This window comes from Plasmodium berghei, assembly GCF_900002375.2.
Source record: "Plasmodium berghei ANKA genome assembly, chromosome: 5".
In the NCBI taxonomy this organism is placed as follows: Eukaryota; Apicomplexa; class Aconoidasida; order Haemosporida; family Plasmodiidae; genus Plasmodium; species Plasmodium berghei.
In genome coordinates, this window is record NC_036163.2 from 388055 (window position 1) to 410423 (window position 22369).

The following is a 22369-nucleotide window of genomic DNA, read 5'->3' on the forward strand; positions in this document are numbered from 1 at the left end:
ATATGCCATAAAATGCCTGTACATGTCAGCACAATTTTATAAGTTTTTATTATGGCTATCACATATATTCATATATCCATATATATATATATATATGTATGTATGTATGACTTACCCTCTTAATAGCTAAGTTCAAGTTATAAATATTTACTTAAGAAATAAATTATCGTATTCCTTTTTATAAAATTAATGGGAACGAAAGAATAAAATTTTAAAAATAAATATTATAATTAAGCAAATTAACAAAATATATCTTTATTCCTATATAAAAAAATTGTATATCATAATGTTTCCAATCCCACAAAAAAAAATATATATAAACAAAAAAAAAATAATCGAAATCAGAAAAATAATAATTCATAATTTAATACCATAGAATAATGAGAAAAAAATGTAATTTATAAATATATGTTGTACCCCTCTTCAATTTAAAGATAATGTAAAAAAAAAAATATGTTATGCCACGCATATATATCACTATATATATTTCACGTGATATATATAGACTTATACTAATTGCACTTTTGAATTCATGATAAATAGGTTTTATGTGTTCTTATATTAATTCGAGGTTAAAAAAATGATAAAAAAGTAAAAAATTAAAATAATCAATATAGTGGAGCATTTCGTTAGTGTTCATATAGAAATTATAAAAAGCCATGATATTTTTTCGCACTTAAGGATATATTTAATTGTTTAATGAATCTTATATGTATACACAATTTATGTTTTTATATTTTTATAAAAATTTTAAAGATAGTAAAATAAAAGAATAGCTCCATTTTTTGGTGAAATAATAAATATATTGCATATACTAACTAATTGTGTATTGTTCGATTAAATTTTTTTTTCCCACAATCATAGCCGTATAATGATATGCACAGATTTGTCATTTTTCTTCATAGATGTCCTTTTTATAGACTAAAAAATAAAAAGGGTCATGAAATAAGTAAATACACAAAATATACAATAGACATATTTATTAACTTTGAAAATATGTAATTAGAAATAATTAAAATATATTTATTACAGCATTCGTCCTCTATGATTTGAACTAAAGCTCCCTCCAAATTTTTCTGTATACAAATATTTTCTTTTAATATTTTCATTTCATCATTTAGTATTTTTTTAAAATTAACTAAATGCTTTTGATATATGAATTTATTTTCATACTCTTTTTTAAGCTTTATTTTATTAGAATTCAAATTTTGTATTCTATTAATTAATATATGTTTTTTTATTTTTAAAAATACTATATATGTATACGTGGTTTTAATATTTTCAATATGTTCTAAATCATTTAACAAATTTACTATCATATTTTCTAGTACGTTTTTTTTTGTTTCTTTTTTTCCTAAATTTTTTTCATTCCTAGTTTTACAATTTTCTATACACCCTGATAAAAAATTGAAATCATACTTTGTATTTAATATTTTTGTAAAAAATAAATTCATATTTTCAATTTGTTTGACAATTTCTATATGCTCATTTTTTTCAAAATGATCTTGTATGTTTTTTATACTGTTATTTTCAGGTTTTATTTTGTCACTTATATCAGAAATAAAAGGTGCATGTGTATTATTATTATAATCTTTGGGGTTGTTTTGAATATTGATATATACATCGAGTGATTTACCCTCTGATGCTTTTTTATCAATTATTTGATTTTCTTTAAAAACATGTTCTTGAACAGTTTCATCAACTATTTTGTTATTGTTTGTTTGTATATCTGAACCATAATAATATGAAATATAATTTTGTTTTTTTAAAAATTCATTTTTTTGACAAATATTGTTATGAAATTGTATATACTGATTTAGTGTTTGACATATATAATTATTTTCTTTTATTATTCTTAATTTTTCAAATATTTTATCTATTTTATATATTATTGCTTTGAAGTATATTTGTATATCATGATTTTCAATAATTAAATTGTCTATATGTAACGAATATTCATTTTTTTTTTGAAATTTTAATTTTATAATATTTTCATTTTTTTTTAAAAATATGTATATATAGATCGAAGTCATGTAAAACGAAAAAAAATAAAATAAACTATCATTTAAAAAATTATAAACTGAAAACCTAGGGTTCAATTTAATATGATAAAACGTCATTATCCGTTCTAAAAAATTTTTAGACAAATAAGTAATTCTGTTGGGCCCTAAAAAGATGAATATGATAAAAATGAGGTAGCGAAATGTAGAGTTTTATTTTATTATTATTTTTTTTTTTTTCTGTAAACTTACCCAGTGTGGATGCAAAAAAAACCAAGGAAAATATAGGGAGTGTTGTAAAAAGAAAGTAATATTTGTATTTTAAAAAAGAGAAAAAATAATAAGTAAAAAAGAGAAAACATATTTTTAATATAGATATAATAATAATAAAACAAGAAAATAAATTTCGATAATGTGTGTAAAAATTTTTATTTATTAAATCTTGAATCATTGATCTGAATTTTGTTAATTGTTCCATATTAAATATTATAGAAATGTTTTTATTTTTTATTTTTTCAATATAATCATTATAATGGCTCATAGATTTATATGATATGATATTCAATAAAAAAAATAAAAATGATATAAGAAAAAAAGAAAATAATAAACAATTCATATAAATATTATTTATTTTATGGTAATATGACAAATATATTGTTAAAATAAAATAAACAACTATTATAACTATTAAACTTCCTAAAATTATCATTTCAATTATAGCCATACTTGTTTTTTCACTATTTATTTTATACACAATTATTTCTTTTTTTTGTTTCCCTTGCCCATTATAATGCGTATTTAACGAGGTCTGAACAAAAAAAAAAAAAATATATAAGACAGTAAAGTTGGGAATGCCAAGAAATTTAACCAAGTTCAAAAAATTATTATTTATGAATATGTATTCACATTTTGTTATATATGGATGTATAACCTTTATAAGTACTAGCAAATCGTTTTCAAAATTGTATAGAATAGAATGTGTTTCATAATTTTTTGAGATTTCTTCGGAATCATCAAAAAGATCCTTATACTGGTTTAGTTTGGTTTGAGCTTGTTTTAAAAAGGAAAAGAAACATAATGATGTTAGAAATGTCAGAGCAATGGTGCATTAAAATTAAGAAAAATGCGAATGAACGTTTAAAAGAGTAGAATCACAAAATTTTCTGCGTTTTCATAATGTTCTTTACCAGTTTCAGAGTTATAGAAAAATAAAGAATTTTCAAGAGTTACATTATCTGGAAATAATGAAAACATAAAAAAAATTAAGAAATATAAAATTATAAAAATAAGAAAAAATAGTTAATGTAATTATTCTCAAATAATCATATTCCTATATTGTCATAATATCCAATAATTTTTTCATTTTATTTGTTTATTTCGAAAATATAGACAAATAAAAATGGTGTACCTTTTTGATCGTCTCCAAATTTAATATAAATATCATAAGGAAAAATAGGGAAATAATTTTCATACAAAAATATATCACTATTAGTTATATCGGATTCAAATTCATATAATTTTTTATTATCAATACATTTTTTATTTTTCATTATATTATTTAATATTACAGAATTTAAAAAATTATAATATTCCTCTTTTGAAGTTAACGTATCGAAATATATTCCCTGCATCGAAGCAAAAAAATCCATAAAAATGTTTTTCGTAATATATAAAGTTGTAATATTTATCATTTATTCGTATTTGTCATTTTTTTGACGTTCTTTTTTACCTGCCTCGATTCAGATGCAAACAGTTCATTCAATAAAGCCGAAAAATGTTCATTAACATGAGGATAATAATTTTTACCAAGTATTATATTAAAAATAAATAAAGTAAAAAAAATGAAAAATAGTGACAAATTTACTTTTTTCACGATCTTTACTTTTTCTTCGTCTTTTTCAATTTCCACATTTTCAATGTTATTAAAATTTTGTTCTATTTCTTCTGGTATCTGTAAATGAGGAGGAAAATAATAATTTTATGAAAGGAAATGATAAAGCATCTCCCTTCAAGTTTTGTCTACTTTTTTATTCGTTTTTTTCCTACTATTTTTTTTTTTTCTGAAAACAAAAAAATATATTTTTTGATACTCTTTAAAATCGGAAAATTTATAGGGCGCTTTTCTACAAAGTAAAATAAAAAATAAAGAATAAATAGAAATTGAATTTCAAGTACATGAATATAAATATTTCTCAAAACAATTAAGCAATAGTGATGTGTTGTATAAAAAAAATGAACAAAAAATAAGTCTTTTCTTCACTAAGATATTTTTTTTCCTTTTTTTTTATTTCCGATTACTACTGAAATAGTGTTTATGTTTGTGAATAAGTAGAAATGTTGTCGTTGTTGACAATATTATTATCATAGGAATTATAAAAAATTGATAAATAATTGTAAAAAAGAAATTATAAATATATTTTGTTTTCATTATTTCGTTGTCAGACATATCGTATATTAAGCTAAAGGTGCTGTTGTATTGTCCATCTCCTAAAAGAGTGTAAATAAAAAAAAAACAAAATTATATTTTTATTTTTTTCAAAATGACAAATATTCATAAATGGAAATGTACAAAGTTGAAAATTTTCTCAAAATATTCCTTTATATATTCTAATATTTTATTACCACTTGAAAAATAATTAAAAATTTTTAAAATGAAAAAACCAAGAAGCAATATCAAAAATGAGTGGTTATGTTTTATACTATTTTGTATAATTTTTATTGGAATATCAAATATTTTATATTTTTTTGAAATTTCATTAAATGTATTTAAAATTATAAAAACATTGTATATATATATCACTCCTTCAAAAATTTGGAATTGAATCGATTCATAATATATTAACCCTATGAAAAAATAAATAAGTTGAGGTATGGAAATATGCTTATTTCTGGCAATGTAACAATAATAATAATAATAATAGTAATAATAATAAAACATACACATTTTATATTACCTATTATTTGCTCATAAAGAATATTCAGATTAATTAAAATTATTATTACTATATGGACTACATTTTCCAGAATTCTAATTATAAAAGAAAAATGAAAAGTTTGAAAATAATAATGATATATTTTTAAATGTCTTATACATTTATTTTTTTTTAATATATTTGTTCGTTCTTTAAATGTCTAACTTATTAATACTCCATGCCCTAAATATTCGAAATGTTGTAACCACGTTAAATAATATATATATAATCCATTCAGTTAATGTGTATTTATGAGAAATGGCTATATTCCTTTCCTCTTTAAATATTTCAGATTTAAATATTCTATTAAATGAAATAATATAATCTAGAAAAATAAAAAAGGAGAAAATTATGTAAATAATGCACACATTGAAAAAGAAAGATAGAAATAAAATTTATAATACACAACAATATAAACATATTTAAATTGAAATATTATAAAAAAAACAACCATGTATAGAAAAGTATTATATATCTTTTTTTGTTTTTATGAACCTATATATGTGTTAACATGTTTGTTATACAGATTTAGGGAAAATTTTAAATTATTATCATCTGCATTTTTTAAATAATTAATTTTTTTATAATTGCATATAGTTTTTATTGTTTCTAAGTTCTTGTCAAATGTTTCTATTTCATTTACATTGAAATAACTATTTTGTATAATATGGGATACTGAGTTGTTAAAGCATGCTTTAAAAGTTCTATTGTTGTATGTGTAATAAATGCCAATAATATTTATGTACAAAAATAAATGAAAAAATATTAAAAAAATATTTATTAAAAATTCATAATTGTATTTTTTCCTATTATTTAATATATTGTTTTGAATTTCTTCTAACTCTAAGATTTTATTGCATTCTTTCATTTTAATCTCCAAAAAAAAATACACTAAAATGCTCGAAATTAAATTTAATTATAAAAAACACAAAATATGCATACATATATATATGCCTATGTGTTTATTCTAATATTCCATCATAAGGTGTTTAGGATTTTTCATTCCTTTAGAAGTTTTTAAAAGTAAAGGCATTGCATATAAATAAAGCTATATAGCTAAAAATAATCAGCTATCAAGTATATGGTATATGCACATACATTTAATCATTTTATTAGTTAAGAAATAATCATACATTTAATTATAAATTAATTATTCATATACACATATGTAGATATAAAGCCAAAAAGACAATGCAAATTATGAACATGCATCAATTTACAGCTGTAATTATTTACTTTTTAGCGGAAATAATAAAAGTAAACTTCAATTATGTTATGCACTTAATTGCATGGCCAAAAAAAAAAATACATGCACAAATATGGAAAAAATTATGAACAGACAGGTTAAAAAATTAAATGAAAAATTATAGCAGCATATGAACTTTAAATTTTTTGCAAATTATTTTGCTATGGATGCATGGCAAAGGAAGGAAAAATTGGAGACTAGGATCTGAAGGAGGAATACAAATAATAATATAAATATAAATAATGCAGTTGAATAAATGAACACCCAATTATAAAAATAAAGCGAAATGCTAAATTATTTTACAAAAATACAAGCACATACTGATATACAACTAAATCTGCCTAACGATAATATACTATTCGAAACTAAATTAAATGCTTTAAACAACTATATGTATTTTTCATACAAAGATAAAAATAGTTAATATATATTCATACATCCTTTGGGTGCATATTTTTTCTTTTAAAAAAAAAAATAGCGTTCATAAAAAAGTAGACGTATTTTTTTTTCTTTACCTTTTTGTATGTGTGAATTAAATTTCATAATAGGACAGTAATAAATAAATTCATTATCATCAAATTTGTCTTTATTTTCAAATAAATCAAAAAATTGATTCGAAATATTTTCCATGTTAATTACATCTATAATGTTTTTATTCGAATTTGATTCATCGTCTTTAATTGCTTCGGTATCCTCATAATTTTCATATTCTTCTCTAATTTTATCATGCTCGCTATTTTTTTTATTTTCCATATTCTCTTTTTTCTTTTTAATTTTTATTACTATATATGGTGAGTCATAATAAAAATCTTTATCCTTTTTCCTTGCATATGCCATGTAGCTATTTGAATACCGCATATTTATTGTGCTTTCACTAAATGGTTTTTCATTTAAATTTTCTATATTTGTGTTGTTATCCTTTTGGACAGAATTTTCATCTTTTTCTTCTGATTTACTTAAATTGTTGTTTGAATTATATTTTTCTATACTAAACGGTTTTGTATCCACCCATTTATTTTCTTCATTTTGAACTTTAAAATAAATATCATTTTTATTGTGGATTTTTTGGTTCACAAACTTCTCGGATCCTTTTACAAATAAGCTTTTGTATATTTTAATCGGTGCTATCCAAATACCTTGTTCATTGCTAAATAGAATTAAGACAAAAACAAATAATTAAAATAGAGGATCAATGGAAATTAATTAAAAAAAAAATGTCTATCTTTTTATTGTTTTCCTTACTCGTTAACTTTCTCAGAAAACTTAAGGGAAATATTTAGCTCACGAATATTAGTTCCCATATTTATTGCATGTGTAAAATAAACTGAATAAAAAAACATCATTGGGTTACTGAAAAATGATATATTGTAAACATTTTTTTCACCTTTTTGTTCTTTCCTTATAAGTTCTTTAATATAATTTAATTTTTTTTTTAATTCTTCAAAAAATTTATATAGACATTTTTCTCTGTCTGAAAAATGGCGCCATTTCCATGGTATCTGAAAATAGATATAATAAAAAAAAAAAAATTTTAAGTTGCGAAATATTAATATCATTTAAAATTTATTACATATTAAATATATGCATTATTTGTTTCAGAAAAAAATATTCTTACTTTGTATCGTAATAAGCTTCGTTCCATTTGTTCTGAATATTTATTTGATATTTTAGACAATTGTGATGTATTCAAATAATATTGAATTTCTTTTTTCATTTCATAAACACGATATAGAATCATGTTATATTCTTGGATTAGATAATTAACTATAAAAAAGAGATGGACAAAAATATGTGCAAATACGTCTAAATTTTAGCAGGCTCAATACATCTAAGCTTTAACAACTCCAATAAATTATATAATAAACTATTTTTCAACTCACGTTGTGGTGTACTATTCAAGGGCTGATTTATAAAATGAAAAGAAGAAAAATTATCAAAGGATAATAGTATATGATTAAAAATTGTTTTTTTTTCATATGTATTAGTAATACAACATTTTGAAATAAATATTTTTTCCATAAATTTTATATTATAAGCCATTTTATAGATATTATAAAGTTTGTTTTTCTGAATAATATTTTCAAATATTTCGAAATTTTCTAAAACATATTTTATCAATTCTTTTAGTGTTATAATATTATTAGGAATATTTTTAAAAATATTATCATTATTACATAAAATATTCTTGTTTGATAAGTTAAAAAAATTGTACAAAAATGATTCTATCATATTCTTTATTAATATATATTTTTCTGGAAATAAACGATCAAGAAAACTTTTAAAATAGTTCAAAAAAAAGGTTCTACATCTATCTGATTCATCCCTTTCACTTTTTTTTTCAGATGCAGCCCAAATTAAATTTTCTCCATATAATACATTGGGTTCCATTTTCTCGGTTTCATCATTTTTAAACTCACATTTTAAATTACAAAATAATTTCACTAATAAAATAATCTCATTTGTAATATCAAAGTTTATATTCATATTTTCTAAATATGCATATTCATTAATTAAAATAAAAAATAAAATAGATAAAAATATATGCTTTGAATATATCTGATTGGAGCATACAGATAATTTATGAATTTCAGTAAAGTCGAATACAAAATTAACGTAACTAAGAAAATCAAATAAATCAAAACTAAAATCTAGATTAATATTAAAGGAAATATTAATCAAATTGTCTGTTAATATATTTATGTTATTATAAAATATTATAAAAATTTTTTGGTCTATATTCTGCTCTACATTTTGCTCTTTTACAATGTTCATATCGTTTTTTATACTTTTAAGAATATTTTCTATAAAACTTTCACAATTTAAAACGTCCGATACAGTATATATATTTGACACAATGATGTTGCTTATTTTTTTAGACATTTTGTCTATATTTTTAAAATCTAAAAACAATACATTACTACATTTTAACAATGTATTTAGTATAATATTACTGTAAATGTTTTTTTCCAAAAGAAAAATAATGTAATTTTGCTTTTTTAAAATATCAAAAAAATAGAGATTATCATTTATATTTATGTTCGAACTTTCTAACATGTTATTTGTATTATCACTTTTATATTCAGTTTTACTAATAATATTATGTCTAAAAAAATTATAAAAATTATCATATACCATCCTTTTGTCTTTATATACAATACCTGATAATTTAATAAATATATATTCTTGAATAAAACTACTTAATGAATTTTTGTTAATAATTTTGTCAATAGCTATTTTATAAAAATACATGCATGGTTCATTTAATTCTTTAATTGGAAATTCTCTTTTTTTTTTTAAATTTTTTGAATATATATTTTCATAACTATTTATATATTCATTCCAATTTTCTGGATATTCATATATGTTATGCAAAACATTTTTATATATTTTTTTTTTAGAATTAACTAGCTCTTTTAATTCTTTAATATAATAAATTATACTCATTTTATTGTCACTTTCTTTTTCCAAAATTTTGTAACCACATTCATCATTATATGATGAAGGTATCCACATTGCTTTATTTTCATTATTTATTTCATTTTCTTTATCATCAAAATATTTATGATATAACATTCCTTTTAGTTTCCTTTTTTTTATGTATAAAAGTGTATATGATTTGTTTAAATTTTTTGATAAACTTTGTATTCTATTAAAATACTTTAATTCCTTTTCAACATCGTCAATTTCCTCATTTTTGTAACTTTTTTCACATTTTTTTTCTTCTTCACCCATATGATCTAATTTGTTGTCAATTATTTGATAATATTCATCAAAATTGTTGTTTAAATCTATAAAATTATTATAAAATGTTTCAAAATTATTAGCTTTTATTTTTCTGTAAAAATTATCATTTGTTTCATTAGTTTCTAATATATTTGTAAATAAATATTTATCGTCTTTTTTAAATTCTTCAAAATTTTTTTCATCATTTTTGTAAATATCTTGAATGTTTCTTTCACTATTTTTATTTCTGTAATTTCTAAAAAAAAGGAATAAATCTCTCCATTTAATAGATTTATGAACAAATATGTCTAAATATATACTTAATAAAAAATTGAAAACAAATAAATCTCTTTTTTTTAAAATTGGTATAATATGAAAATACATATAATTCAAAATATCATTATAATTATTTTTATTGTCTATATTTATTTCTTCAAAACATGATTTAATTATTTTTATAAATTTACGGTGACTTATAAAATTCATATTTTTATTCACTATTTTGAGCGTTTCTATTAAAACATAAAATGTGTAAATTAGTAAAAAGTTTGTCTTTTCAAATTTGTTAACTTTTTCAAACTTGTTAACTTCTTCAAATTTTTTGATTTCTTCATTTAGTTTGCTTTTCAATTCCGCTTCACTAATTTCCTTGTTTAATAAAAATGCCGCTAATTGAGTTACCTACAAAAAAAAACATGTTTATTAATTTCGAAAATTTTATATTTATTTAGATGCAGGTATGAATCAAGAATATCAACTTTATGAAAACATATATACCTTATTAAAATGATTCTCCTTTTCGATGGGTAAACTTTTTAAGTCATTATAATTCCCTCTACATTTTTGATAATAATATGAAAAAAGATTTAGAACATTATTTTTTTTATAATCACAATATACATAAAGAATATTTTTTTCATTTTCTAAAAACTTTTTAATATATTCTACTTGTTCAATCATGTTAACAAAAATATAGATATTTTCTACAAAAGATTTATTATATTTTTTGCATAATATTTGTAAAAGATCTTTATCCAATCCTTTAAATATAATAACATAATTATTTTCTATATAATGATTTATTCTTTCCATCAAACCTTGATTAGACATTTCTTTTTCGTTAAAACTGTTCTCAAAATTTTTATTTTTATTTTCATCTTTATCTTCATTATACAATTGAAATGTCATTTTATTTATGGCATGGTATTTTATATATACACATTTTTTTTCACTTTCTTTTATTTTTTTTAAAAAATATTTTTTTATATGGCAAAATGGATCTATACAAATATTTATTTTTTTTTTTATTATTTCTAACATATGACAAGTATATATGATCATGTTATCATTACATAAATTCATTTTTTTATATTTTTTTAAGAATGAAATATTAATAAAATTTTTGTGATTTATCAAAAATTCTAATTTGTCTTTTGTTTTATTTATAGTATTGTTCATTCCATCTAATAACTCATTGTCACTTTCATTCCTTTCATATATATCTATTTGATCAATAAGAAGCTTTAAAAATGTTTTTTTTTCTTTATTATTCATTCCAGGACAATAACCAAAGTGTATCGATTTCATGATTAATTCTTTTTTTGTCTGTTTTATTTGCAATTTTATTTCAGAATATAGAGACAGAAGATGTGTCTGAAAATTAAAATAAATAAAAAGATGTTATTAAATGTGTGTAGGCAATATAGATATACAATTTTTCGACTTTTTTTTATTTTTTTTATTTTTACCAATAAATCTATTTCGATTTTAGAATACAAACGTTCTAAACGAATTTTCACGATTTTGTCATTCAATAAAGATATTTTAGAATCTAAAGTTTTTATAGATTCATATTTTAATTTTAGAGAATCACGTTTTTTAACATAATCATTCATAGATATAATAAAAAGATGAATAATATAAACAAATTTATAATTTAAAAAATTTTGAACATTTGAAATGTTTTCATATTTCAAGATTAAACTTTTATTAATATTATTTTCATCTATTTTTTTAATATGCTTTATAATATAGTGATAATAAAATGTACTTTGAATATAATTTTTATCATTTTTTTTATTTATATATAAATATAATATTTTTAAATATCCCATATAATTATTTTTATTTTTATGTTTAAAATATTCAAAATCTTCTTTCTTTATATCATTTAATTTATTTTTAGCTTGCAAAATATTTTCTTGATATATTATTAACATTTTTTTAATATATTTTTTTATATTTTTAATTTCTTTTTGATATGTTGTTATTTCATTTTTTATATTTTTTATTTTGTCTTTTACTTGTTTTATTTCATCGATTTCCGATTTATAACCATTAAATTGTATCGATTCGATCATATTTTTTATTTTATTTTTTTTGTCTATTAATATATTTAGTTCCTTTTCATTCAAATATTCATATATTTTATACACATCTTCTACAGCATGTTTTCTATAATAGTTAATATTAGAACTATTCTGCTTATTATTTTGAATTTTCAACATTTTATTTATAGAATTGGAAAATTGAGAAATAAAACGAAACTGTTTATTCTCAAAATCTTTAGAACTCAAAACAATAGATTGAATTATCTTTTTATTCACATAATTATATATAGGGAAAGATAAATTAAAAGAAAATATAATTTTTTTGGAAAATTTATAAAAATCTAAATATACTATATAACATTTTTTAAATAAATTTCTATATTTATAGAAATATCTATTTTTAAAAAAATCAAAATCATTAACATAAAACAAATAATGATTTAAGTTTAATAATTTCGCTATTACAAAATTTTCTAAATTTCCTTCAATATATTTTTCTTTATGTTTTAACATATTTATTATATATAAATAATGTTCATTTACAAAATTGTCATATAAATTATCTAAATTACAATTATATAATATTAAATCGAAAAAATTTAAACACATTTCATCAAATTCGATTTTTCCAAAGAATATTGTTTTCAATTCAAGAATATTATTCTCATTAAATGTATCAGAATTTATTTCATTTATTTTTGAAAGGTTTTCAATTGTTTTGTCATAACTTTCACGAATTTTATTTTTCATTTCATTATCACTCCATTTTAAAAACACATAATTATTATTTTTGTAATAGGAATAAATAGAAACTATTTTTTCTAACAATTTATTTTGATGATTTAAAAAAATTATATTACTTTGTCTAAATATAAGATAAGTGTTTATTATTTTTATAAATCGTATTATATCGTTATAGAATATTTCAAAGTGCTCATATTTTGAAACTGGGAAATATTTTCTTAAATAATTTAAATCGAACTTTTTATCCATATTATTTTCTTCTTTTTCAACACAAATTTTGTTATTTCGAATATTCAATTGTAATGGATATTTATCATTTGTTACATATTTTTGAAAATATTTCTCGAAATTTTTTTTTACTATATTTTCAAATTCTATACTTTTATCATAAAAAATTGTATCATTGCAAAATATACGAATCATATCATTTAAAAAGAAATAGCAAATTTCATTCATATTTGTACAGTTTTGTTTATCATATATTAGCAAGTAGTTTATTATGTTATTTATCATGTTTGTGTGCAAACTTAAATCTGTCTTTTCCTTTTTTAATGTAATCATCTCAAATGTTTCTAAAATGCACGAAATGAAATTTTGGCATTCGTTTATCATGTCCTCGCAAAAGTTCTGAAAAAGGAAAAAATGGAAAAAAACGATTTAGACATGGCCAGAAAACCACTACAGATTCTATGGAAAGAAAATGCGAATAACAGTTTTTCAAATGTCTTACATATTTCAGGAAAATATATTCTATCATATTAAAATAGAGTGATCGTATATTCTTTGGGGAAAGTGATGAGATATTTAAAATAAAAAAATGTTTGTATATTTTTGATAAAATAAAATTTTTTTTTATAGAGGGTTCTGAATATTCATGATTTAATGTCCCGAGTATTTTACAATTTGAAAAAGATACATTTTTATTTTCTTCAGCATCAAAATACTCCTAAAAAATAAAAAAAACATTATTTTATTATATGCCTTTAAGAAGGGTGGATAAAATTGGGAAAGCTATGATGCTATTTCCACCCACTTTCAGTTTTTTTTTCTCATTTTATTCTAAATTTTCTTCAAAGTCATACCTGATAATTGATCAATTGGTGAAAAAATTCGAATGAGGAACGTACAGAATTACCACTTAAACAATTAATATCGTCGATAAATATTGTAACAGATTCATTAATATGATTCGTAAATGAATTAAAAGTTTTTCTAAATTTCTGAATAATATTTTTATAGTTAAATGAATGATTAAATCTAAATATAAAGTTGTAAATATTTTGTTGACGATTCTTGTTTTTTTTAACATATGAATTTAAAAAATTATAAATGCATAAAGATTTTCCTGTACTTGAACCACCAACAATAATAAAAGGAATAGACATATTTGTTGATATTTTAATAAAATTTTTTATAGATAATATATTTAAGTCTTCAAATAAAAAAAAATGATTTTCATTTGCAATAATATTACTCATAAGTGTATTTTTATTTAAGCATATTTTTTCATTTTTATAAATTTTTTCTTTTTTTAAAATTTTGTTATTTTCAATATTATAATATATATGTGTAAAGGATGAATTTTTAGGTATTATTGATATATTGTTTATATATTTTATTATGTAATTTTCATATTGTTTTCTTTCTTCTTTTTCCATAAATGTAGTAAATGTATAAATAAAACTGATAGTTATTATATTATTTAAATGTGTTTCTATAAGTTTTTTATTTCCTACATTTTTTTTTTTTTCAATTAATAATTTTAAAAAATAATCTATAAATTTTATAAATGTACATATTAATGTATTTATATGTATAGAAATATAGCCTTCATTGAAATTTGAGAATTCGAATATTTCTTCTTCAGAATCGAATACATATTCTTCTTCTAAATTTGTTGTTTTATTTATTTTTTCATCTTTTATTTTAGATTCTATGTTATTATCACTTAAACTTTCCGTTACGTCTATTTGTCTATGTGTGACACCTTTAAAACTATTTTTTCTTTCTCTTAAATTTTCATCAATAAAAGAATCATCATATTTATTATTTTCTCTTTTTTCTTTATTTCTATATTTTATTTCAAAACGATTTTTATTTATTTCCTTTTCTTGTTTAAAAAATTTGACCGTTTCAATTACAAGATCGTCAAAATGCCGAATAATTTTGTTTTGTGCTGATTTATATATTTTTAATTTTTCAACACAAAAAGTAAGAAAAGAAATATAAGGTACAGTATTTTTAATATGAATATAATAAAATGTTTTAAAAAAATAAGGAGTTATTTTACTAATATTTTCAGATTTATAAATAAAACAAATATTATTAAATTCACAATTTTCTTTATTTATTTCAATACTCATTTTATTACTTTCTAAACATGTATAATTTACTATATTTTCAATATATTTCGTTTCTTCAACTTTTATATATTTTATAAACATTTTATTATTTGTTTCTTTATCAACTTTAATGTCTTTGTTATTTTTTATGTCTAATTCGATTTCATCTTTGATATTATTTCTATTTTCACATTTTGAATATAACAAATTATATTTTTGTGGTAAATTCATTTCATTTATTATATCAGTTTTTTTTTCCAACAATAATGAGTTCATACTTCTTAATGATAGTTTTAAGACATCATTTTCTGAACAATATTTTAAATTAATTTTTTCTACTAAGCATTCTTCACATTTTATATTAACTAATAAATTGTGTAAAATATATATTATTATACTAATTCCTGAATATTCTTTTCCATTTATTATAATGTTTGTTATTTTATTTTCAGTTTCTACTTCTATATCATTTAATTTTTTTTTTTCTTCATTTTCCTTTAGATTTAATTTCATATTCCGACTTAAAATATCAAAAAGTTCAATAGCTTTAACAACTTGGTATTTTAAAAATATCAATTTTTTTTCTTTAGTTAAATTTTTAATAATTTCATTAATTTTATTTTCTTTTGATTCTTGTAAATCTGAAACAGATAAAATAGAAAATGAATTTTTTTTGTCTATAATTTCTGTTTCTTCATTTTTATCATCCATTACTATTTTAGATGCATAGTTGTATAATTGTTTCTGTTTTATCATTGGCATATTAAATATAAGACATATATTCGAGATAAATTCCTTTAATTTGTTTGCATCTAAAAAGTTGGAAACATAATTTATTACATGAATTAAAAAACTATATTCTGTTTTTTCAGATGTTTCTAAACCTTCTTTTAATAAGTTCACAATATTTCCTTCGAAAATCCATTTTTTTATTTCATCCTAAAAACAAACAAAGTTCACATTTATATTGTTCATGCATTTTTTATTGCCTACAATTTTGAGTGCCATAGATAAAACATTAACTCAAAATGAAAAGATACATACGTGGTGTTGTAGATAATTGAATAGTCTATATGTGGTTGCTGCCAAATAATAAGACTTTTTATACCCATAAGAAAAAAATATAAAAAATAAAAAAGGAATAGATATTTTTTTAAAAGAATTATGAAAAGAAAACTGATAAGATAAATCTGTAAACTCATTATTTGGACTTTTTATATTTAAAGAGGAACTAGACAATGGGAATACATTTTTTTGAAGTGAAATATATATAAGTGGTTTTTTATTTAATGTATATTCATGATTATTTATATTTATAAATTTTTTTCCACTTTTTAAATAATCGTTAATTTTAGAAAATTGGTCTTTAATAATTTTAACAATATCTTCTTTAAATATATTTGCATCAAAAAAATAAAAAGAAATATTTGAGCAAATGCTGCAAGCTATATAGTTATATATATTCTCTTTTTTTAAATATATATTATTTATAAAAACATAATTATATCCTAATAAAACAGAAAAATTCTTATTAGTATTTATAAATTTATTATTATTATTTTGTGATAATATAATTAGAGTATTATTTACATAATTTTGAAAAAAAAATCCATAGCTTTCCCATTCATATATTAAATCCAAAGAATAATTAAAATTATTTAAATATTCATATGTATATTTTATATTATTATTAAATTGATTTATATAATAATTTGAATCTTTGATATAATGCTTAACTATGTTTAAGTATTCAAAAGAATGACATGCTATACTTCCATTTTCTTTACAACTTCGATTTGTTATATTATTTTCATTATTTAGAAATAAATTAAATTTATCTTTTATATGTATAAAAAAACAAAGTAAAAATAAAATATTTTTAGGATATTTATTTATACAACTTTTTGAAATATTAGAACCACGATGTTGTATAGACAGGGTTCCAATTCTATTTATATTCTTTGATAATAAATAAATTATGTTTTTTTTTTTATCATAAAAACTTTGAATAAAATTGTCAAAAACAAATGTAAAATATACAGATAATAAGATATATAATAATTGTAAATTATTTATATTTATAAAATATAAATATGTGTCATCTGATAAATGTGTAAAAAACTTTTTATTATTAACATGTGTTAAAATATTTTGTAAAACATAGTTTTTTATTTCTGTTTCAATTTCATTTAATAAAAAATCTAGTTTTTTAAATTTTATATTTTCTTTAAATATAATCTGTTCATTATCTACACTTATTATGCCACATATGGATTCATTTTGAATTATAATTTTTTTAAATTGTGGAAATAATTTTTTTATATATATATTTATTTTTTTTAAATTAGTAACATTTAAATAAACATTTAAAAAATCATTGTCATGTAATAAATAAAAAATAGGAAATTGTCTTTTCTTTTCTAATATATATTTTTCAACATCTTTTTTTATTTTTTCAACATTTTGAAAAACAGATTTAAAATAATTAATATCATAATCCTTTTTTATATGCTTACTAACATGGGGATATATAAAAAATTCTTCGCAAATATTTTTATAGTTACTAATTATGTTTGTAAACAGATCTAAATTTGTAACATTTTTTATTTCATTTTGTTTATATTTATCTATATGCTTATAACATTTTTGAATTTTTTTTACAAAAATCAGAATATTTGTAAAATTTAAAATATTTTCAGAAATATCATATACAACTGTATATATATGTTTACTCGAGTTATCATTTACAAGTAATATCAATTTATTTAAAATTTTTCTTAATTCTATTAATATATAATCAATATTATTTATATAATAAACCTTTTTATTCATTAAACTTACATCTAGTTTATGCTTTTTTAATTCGATTTTAATTTTTTCCATTTCTTCATTGATTTTTTCTTCTTTTTCGTATTCTATAAAAATATTTTCAACTTTTGATATATTTTTAGAATAATCAAAAGACAATAAATTTTTTAAAATTATATCATTATAATTATATGATATAACTTGTTTTGTTTCTTTATTATCATCATATTCATCATTTATTTTATTATTTAATTCTTCAAAAGAATCAGAACTATTAATTATATCAATTACTTTGTTAAAATATTTTGTATTTTTATAAATTAAATTTAACATTTTTAAAATTTTAAATACATTTTCATATTTTGTATAAAATTTGTTACATTTATTATATATTTTTATATCTATAAAATTTTTATTCATTTTTTTAAAATGCACATTTATGCTGTTTATTTCCTTTTCTAAATCCTCTACATCTAATTTTACAATTTTTGTTAATTTATATTTTTCATCAAAACATATATACATAAAATATGTATATATTGTTAAACTCGTATTTATAAATATATTTTTCAATAAACTGAAATTTACAAATTCATTTTTTTTAGTTTTTAAAATCTTTTGATAATATATATATTTATCAACATCTTTTTTTATGTCTAATATATTTATTCTTAAAAATTCTAATAATGCAAAAATATAAATTTTTTTTTTGGTTTTTTCTTCTATAACTATTTCATTATTTTCAGTAATCCAAAACACCTCATTATCATTTTCTATTTGTTTTATTTCTTCATTGTTTGATTTTTCATTTTTGAAATAAAATTGATCTATTTGCTCAATTGGTGTTACACACTTAAGTGTAGATTCCATCATATTTATAGAATATTTTATAGAAAATATAAATATATCATTTTTTATAATATTTATAAAATTTTGTATTTTTTTTTCAACAATATTTATTTCATTTACTAAATCCTTAAACTGAAAATTAAATTGGATTTCATAATTTATATCTGAATGTATTATCGTTTTTAAAGAATTTATTTTTTGTTTTATATGAAATAATTTAGTAGTATAACTTCCATTAATATTTATATAATTTTTTTTAAATAACAAAAATAAAGATGAAATAGACTCAACAGCTTCTTCAATATTTAATAAATCATTATTAAAATTGTTTATGAAATTTATATATTTCACTAATTCAGATAAAGTTGTTGGAACTTTATTTATATGATTATATGCTTCATCTAATTTTAAAACCAAACTACTTATTGTTTTTTTATTTAAAGATGGTAAATAGTTTATTAATTCGGTCCATTTTGTATTTATACCTTTTAATAAATATTCTATCAATATATTATTGTTTACTTTAAATATATGAACATTTATTTCTTTGTTAATTTTTTTTATTTTGTTTTCCAATTCTTTAAGATTTTCAAACAATCCAGATATGTAACTAACATCCATGATATCTATATTTTCAACTTTTATATTTTTATATTTATTGTGTAAACAAATTATATCATTTAATCCATTACACGATTCTACCATAGAATTGTAGACACTTTTTAATTTTTCTTTTAATTCGATTTTCATATTTTGTATTATTTCATCATTTTCAACTTGAAATATTTTTTTTTTTTCATTTTCACAAATATCAAATTTTCTATTCTTAAATATTATATCATCAACATATATTTCACTTTTAAACATATTTTTTATTTTAAAATGCTCAAAAAAATTTTCTCGTTTATTTATTATTTCGATACTTGCATTTAAATAATTTTCAATTATTGTAATAAGCAAATCACATTCTGGAAATATTTTCAATTTCCCTTCTTCTATTGTTAAGACAACATTAAAAAGATGTATATCATTTTTTGATTTAAATGCATTAGTGTTTATTATACATATATTGTCATCTTTTTCCTTATTTATCACATCTTTTTTTATTTTATCAAAAATTTGTAAACCACTTCCCATAGATTTTTCGCCAGAATTGTTCACATCTACTTTGTCAGGTATTAAAACAAAATAGTTGTTCAAAATATCGAGGAAATATTCATATGTTTGTATAATAATATTTCTTAATATATTGTCACATAAATATTGACATACTTGTATATATTTTTTAATATAAATTGAATAACAATGACTTAAAGCAACCTTATTATAATATATATATATATTTTTACAATTATTATTTTTATTATATTCTAATTTATTTGTTTCATTTTTTTTATTAAAGTCTTTTTTTCTTTTCAAAATAACTTGACCTTTCCCATATCTTTTAGATTCGTTTACATTATTAACAACAATCGAATCATTTTCATCTATTTGGTTTTCTTTTAAAAATTTGTTAAGAGCTTTATGGCAATATTCACATATAATAGAAATAATTTGCTTTAGTTTATCATTAACCAAAATATATAATTTAAAAATATAATCATTTTGTAATTCTTCAAATTGCTCTATACTCATGTTATTTATGTTTATGTCTAATAACTTATATTCGTTAAGTTCATTTAATATTGAATTTATTTCTATAAGTCCTTTAAGCATTTGATCGTTCAAAAAAATTAAATTTTCTTTTATATATTCTTTTCTTTTTTTAAACTTATTATATTTTATTTGATTTTTTAATAAAAAATAGTATTTATATAATTTAAACTTTTTTATAAAATTTAATCTCATTGCGTTATTTAACATAGTTACATAATTTTTCCATTCATTCAATTCATAAAATGATGTTTCATTCTTTTCATTTATCAATACTCCATTTAATGATATTGAAATTACGTTTATTTCTTTTTTATTTTGGCAACTTACTTTTTCATATTGCCCATCTTGACTGCTCAGGGTTGGGAAAGGTGAAAACGCCAAATTAGAAAAATCACAAAATGACAAATTAATGAATTAACGAATTAACAAATTAGCAAAACGAACTAGGCAATGCGATATAGTGATTACACTTATTGCAACTAGATGGGAAGCTTACCTTTTGACATACATGAATTCATTATTCTTTAAATTGTTTTTCACAAATTCAATTAAATCAGTGTGATTTCGCCACTTGTTTACAGAACTAAAACTTGACTCTACAAGGTTTAAGCTTTCTTTAAATATTACTTTTTCATTATTATTATTATCATTATTTTTTTTTTTTTTTTCTATTAATTTATTATTATTAACAAAATGAACATTAGGAATAATTTGAGATAAAGCTACTTCAAATTTTTTATTTTTTGGAGAAGTTGCATATTTATCAAAATTGTTTATGTCTACATTATTTTTAGCATTCTTTACTATTGTATTTGTTGATTCTTTTTCAGAATTATTCAAATTCAGGATATCATTTATTTCGTTTAAAACATCCAAACTATTTTTTTTATTTTTTTTTTTCATATTTTCATTGTTACTCTTATTTATTTTTTCCCACTCTGAAGTTTTATTTAAGTCCCTTTCAATAAACAAAGATAAATTGTTTTTTTTTTTTTTTTCAAACTCATAATTACATAATTTATCATTTTCGTCATTAAAGTTTTCTATTAATTTTTTTTTCAACAAACTATAATTCATCATTTATGCAAAAACCTTTATATTCAAGTTCGATTATTATTTTATTAGTTTAACTTTTTCTTATTTCTTAAGATTAAGAAAAAAAATGCAAACACTTTCAAAATCTGTTTTATATCATTTGTTCATTATATATATATAATATGTATTCTATTTATATATAAAATATTTTTTTTTAATTTTTTTTTTATTTTTTTTTTTATATACACACATAAAAAAATATGTTTTTTTCTCTATATAATATCACCCCTTGTTCAAAAATAGACAAGATGCACATATAATTAAAATTTTTTTAATTAAATATTTATTAATTTATTTTAAATAAGGAAAAAAAAGGGAAAATTGCGAAGGAAAAATAATTTATAAACATTTTATAAATAACTAATTGGAATAATCAATTATTATGACATTTTTCATTATCCTTAAATTAGTAGCTATTTTCCCAAAAAGGAGGCTTATATAATTTTTGAAAGTATATTCAAATTTAATAGACAAAACTTCGAATAATATAAACCATAAAAGAAATGGTAAATTTATATAAATAAATGGATCATGAAAATAGTAAATTAAAAATTTAGAGAATATAAGTTTGATATTTCAAAGTACCGACTTTCTCTATTTTAGT

General features: G+C 19.2%; 2 protein-coding genes across 2 annotated transcripts; both read right to left on the bottom strand.

Moving 5' to 3' along the window:
- Positions 1-889: 889 nt before the first annotated feature.
- Positions 890-5840, bottom strand: PBANKA_0509600 (conserved Plasmodium protein, unknown function; the record flags this gene model as incomplete). Its single annotated transcript, XM_034568337.1, has 13 exons — positions 890-921; positions 1031-2167; positions 2253-2808; positions 2932-3050; positions 3188-3235; positions 3409-3625; positions 3730-3951; positions 4047-4123; positions 4302-4487; positions 4623-4844; positions 4955-5028; positions 5138-5297; positions 5468-5840. 13 exons carry the CDS (start codon positions 5838-5840, stop codon positions 890-892), a joined length of 3423 nt encoding a protein of 1140 aa, XP_034420337.1.
- Positions 5841-6336: 496 nt separating this feature from the next.
- Positions 6337-21747, bottom strand: PBANKA_0509700 (conserved Plasmodium protein, unknown function; the record flags this gene model as incomplete). The annotated part of the gene is made up of 11 exons (XM_034568339.1): positions 6337-6422; positions 6734-7365; positions 7461-7717; positions 7834-7982; positions 8099-10622; positions 10719-11594; positions 11690-13642; positions 13746-13961; positions 14098-16296; positions 16402-21019; positions 21167-21747. 11 exons carry the CDS (start codon positions 21745-21747, stop codon positions 6337-6339), a joined length of 14091 nt encoding a protein of 4696 aa, XP_034420338.1.
- Between the last annotated feature and the right edge of the window lie 622 nt (positions 21748-22369).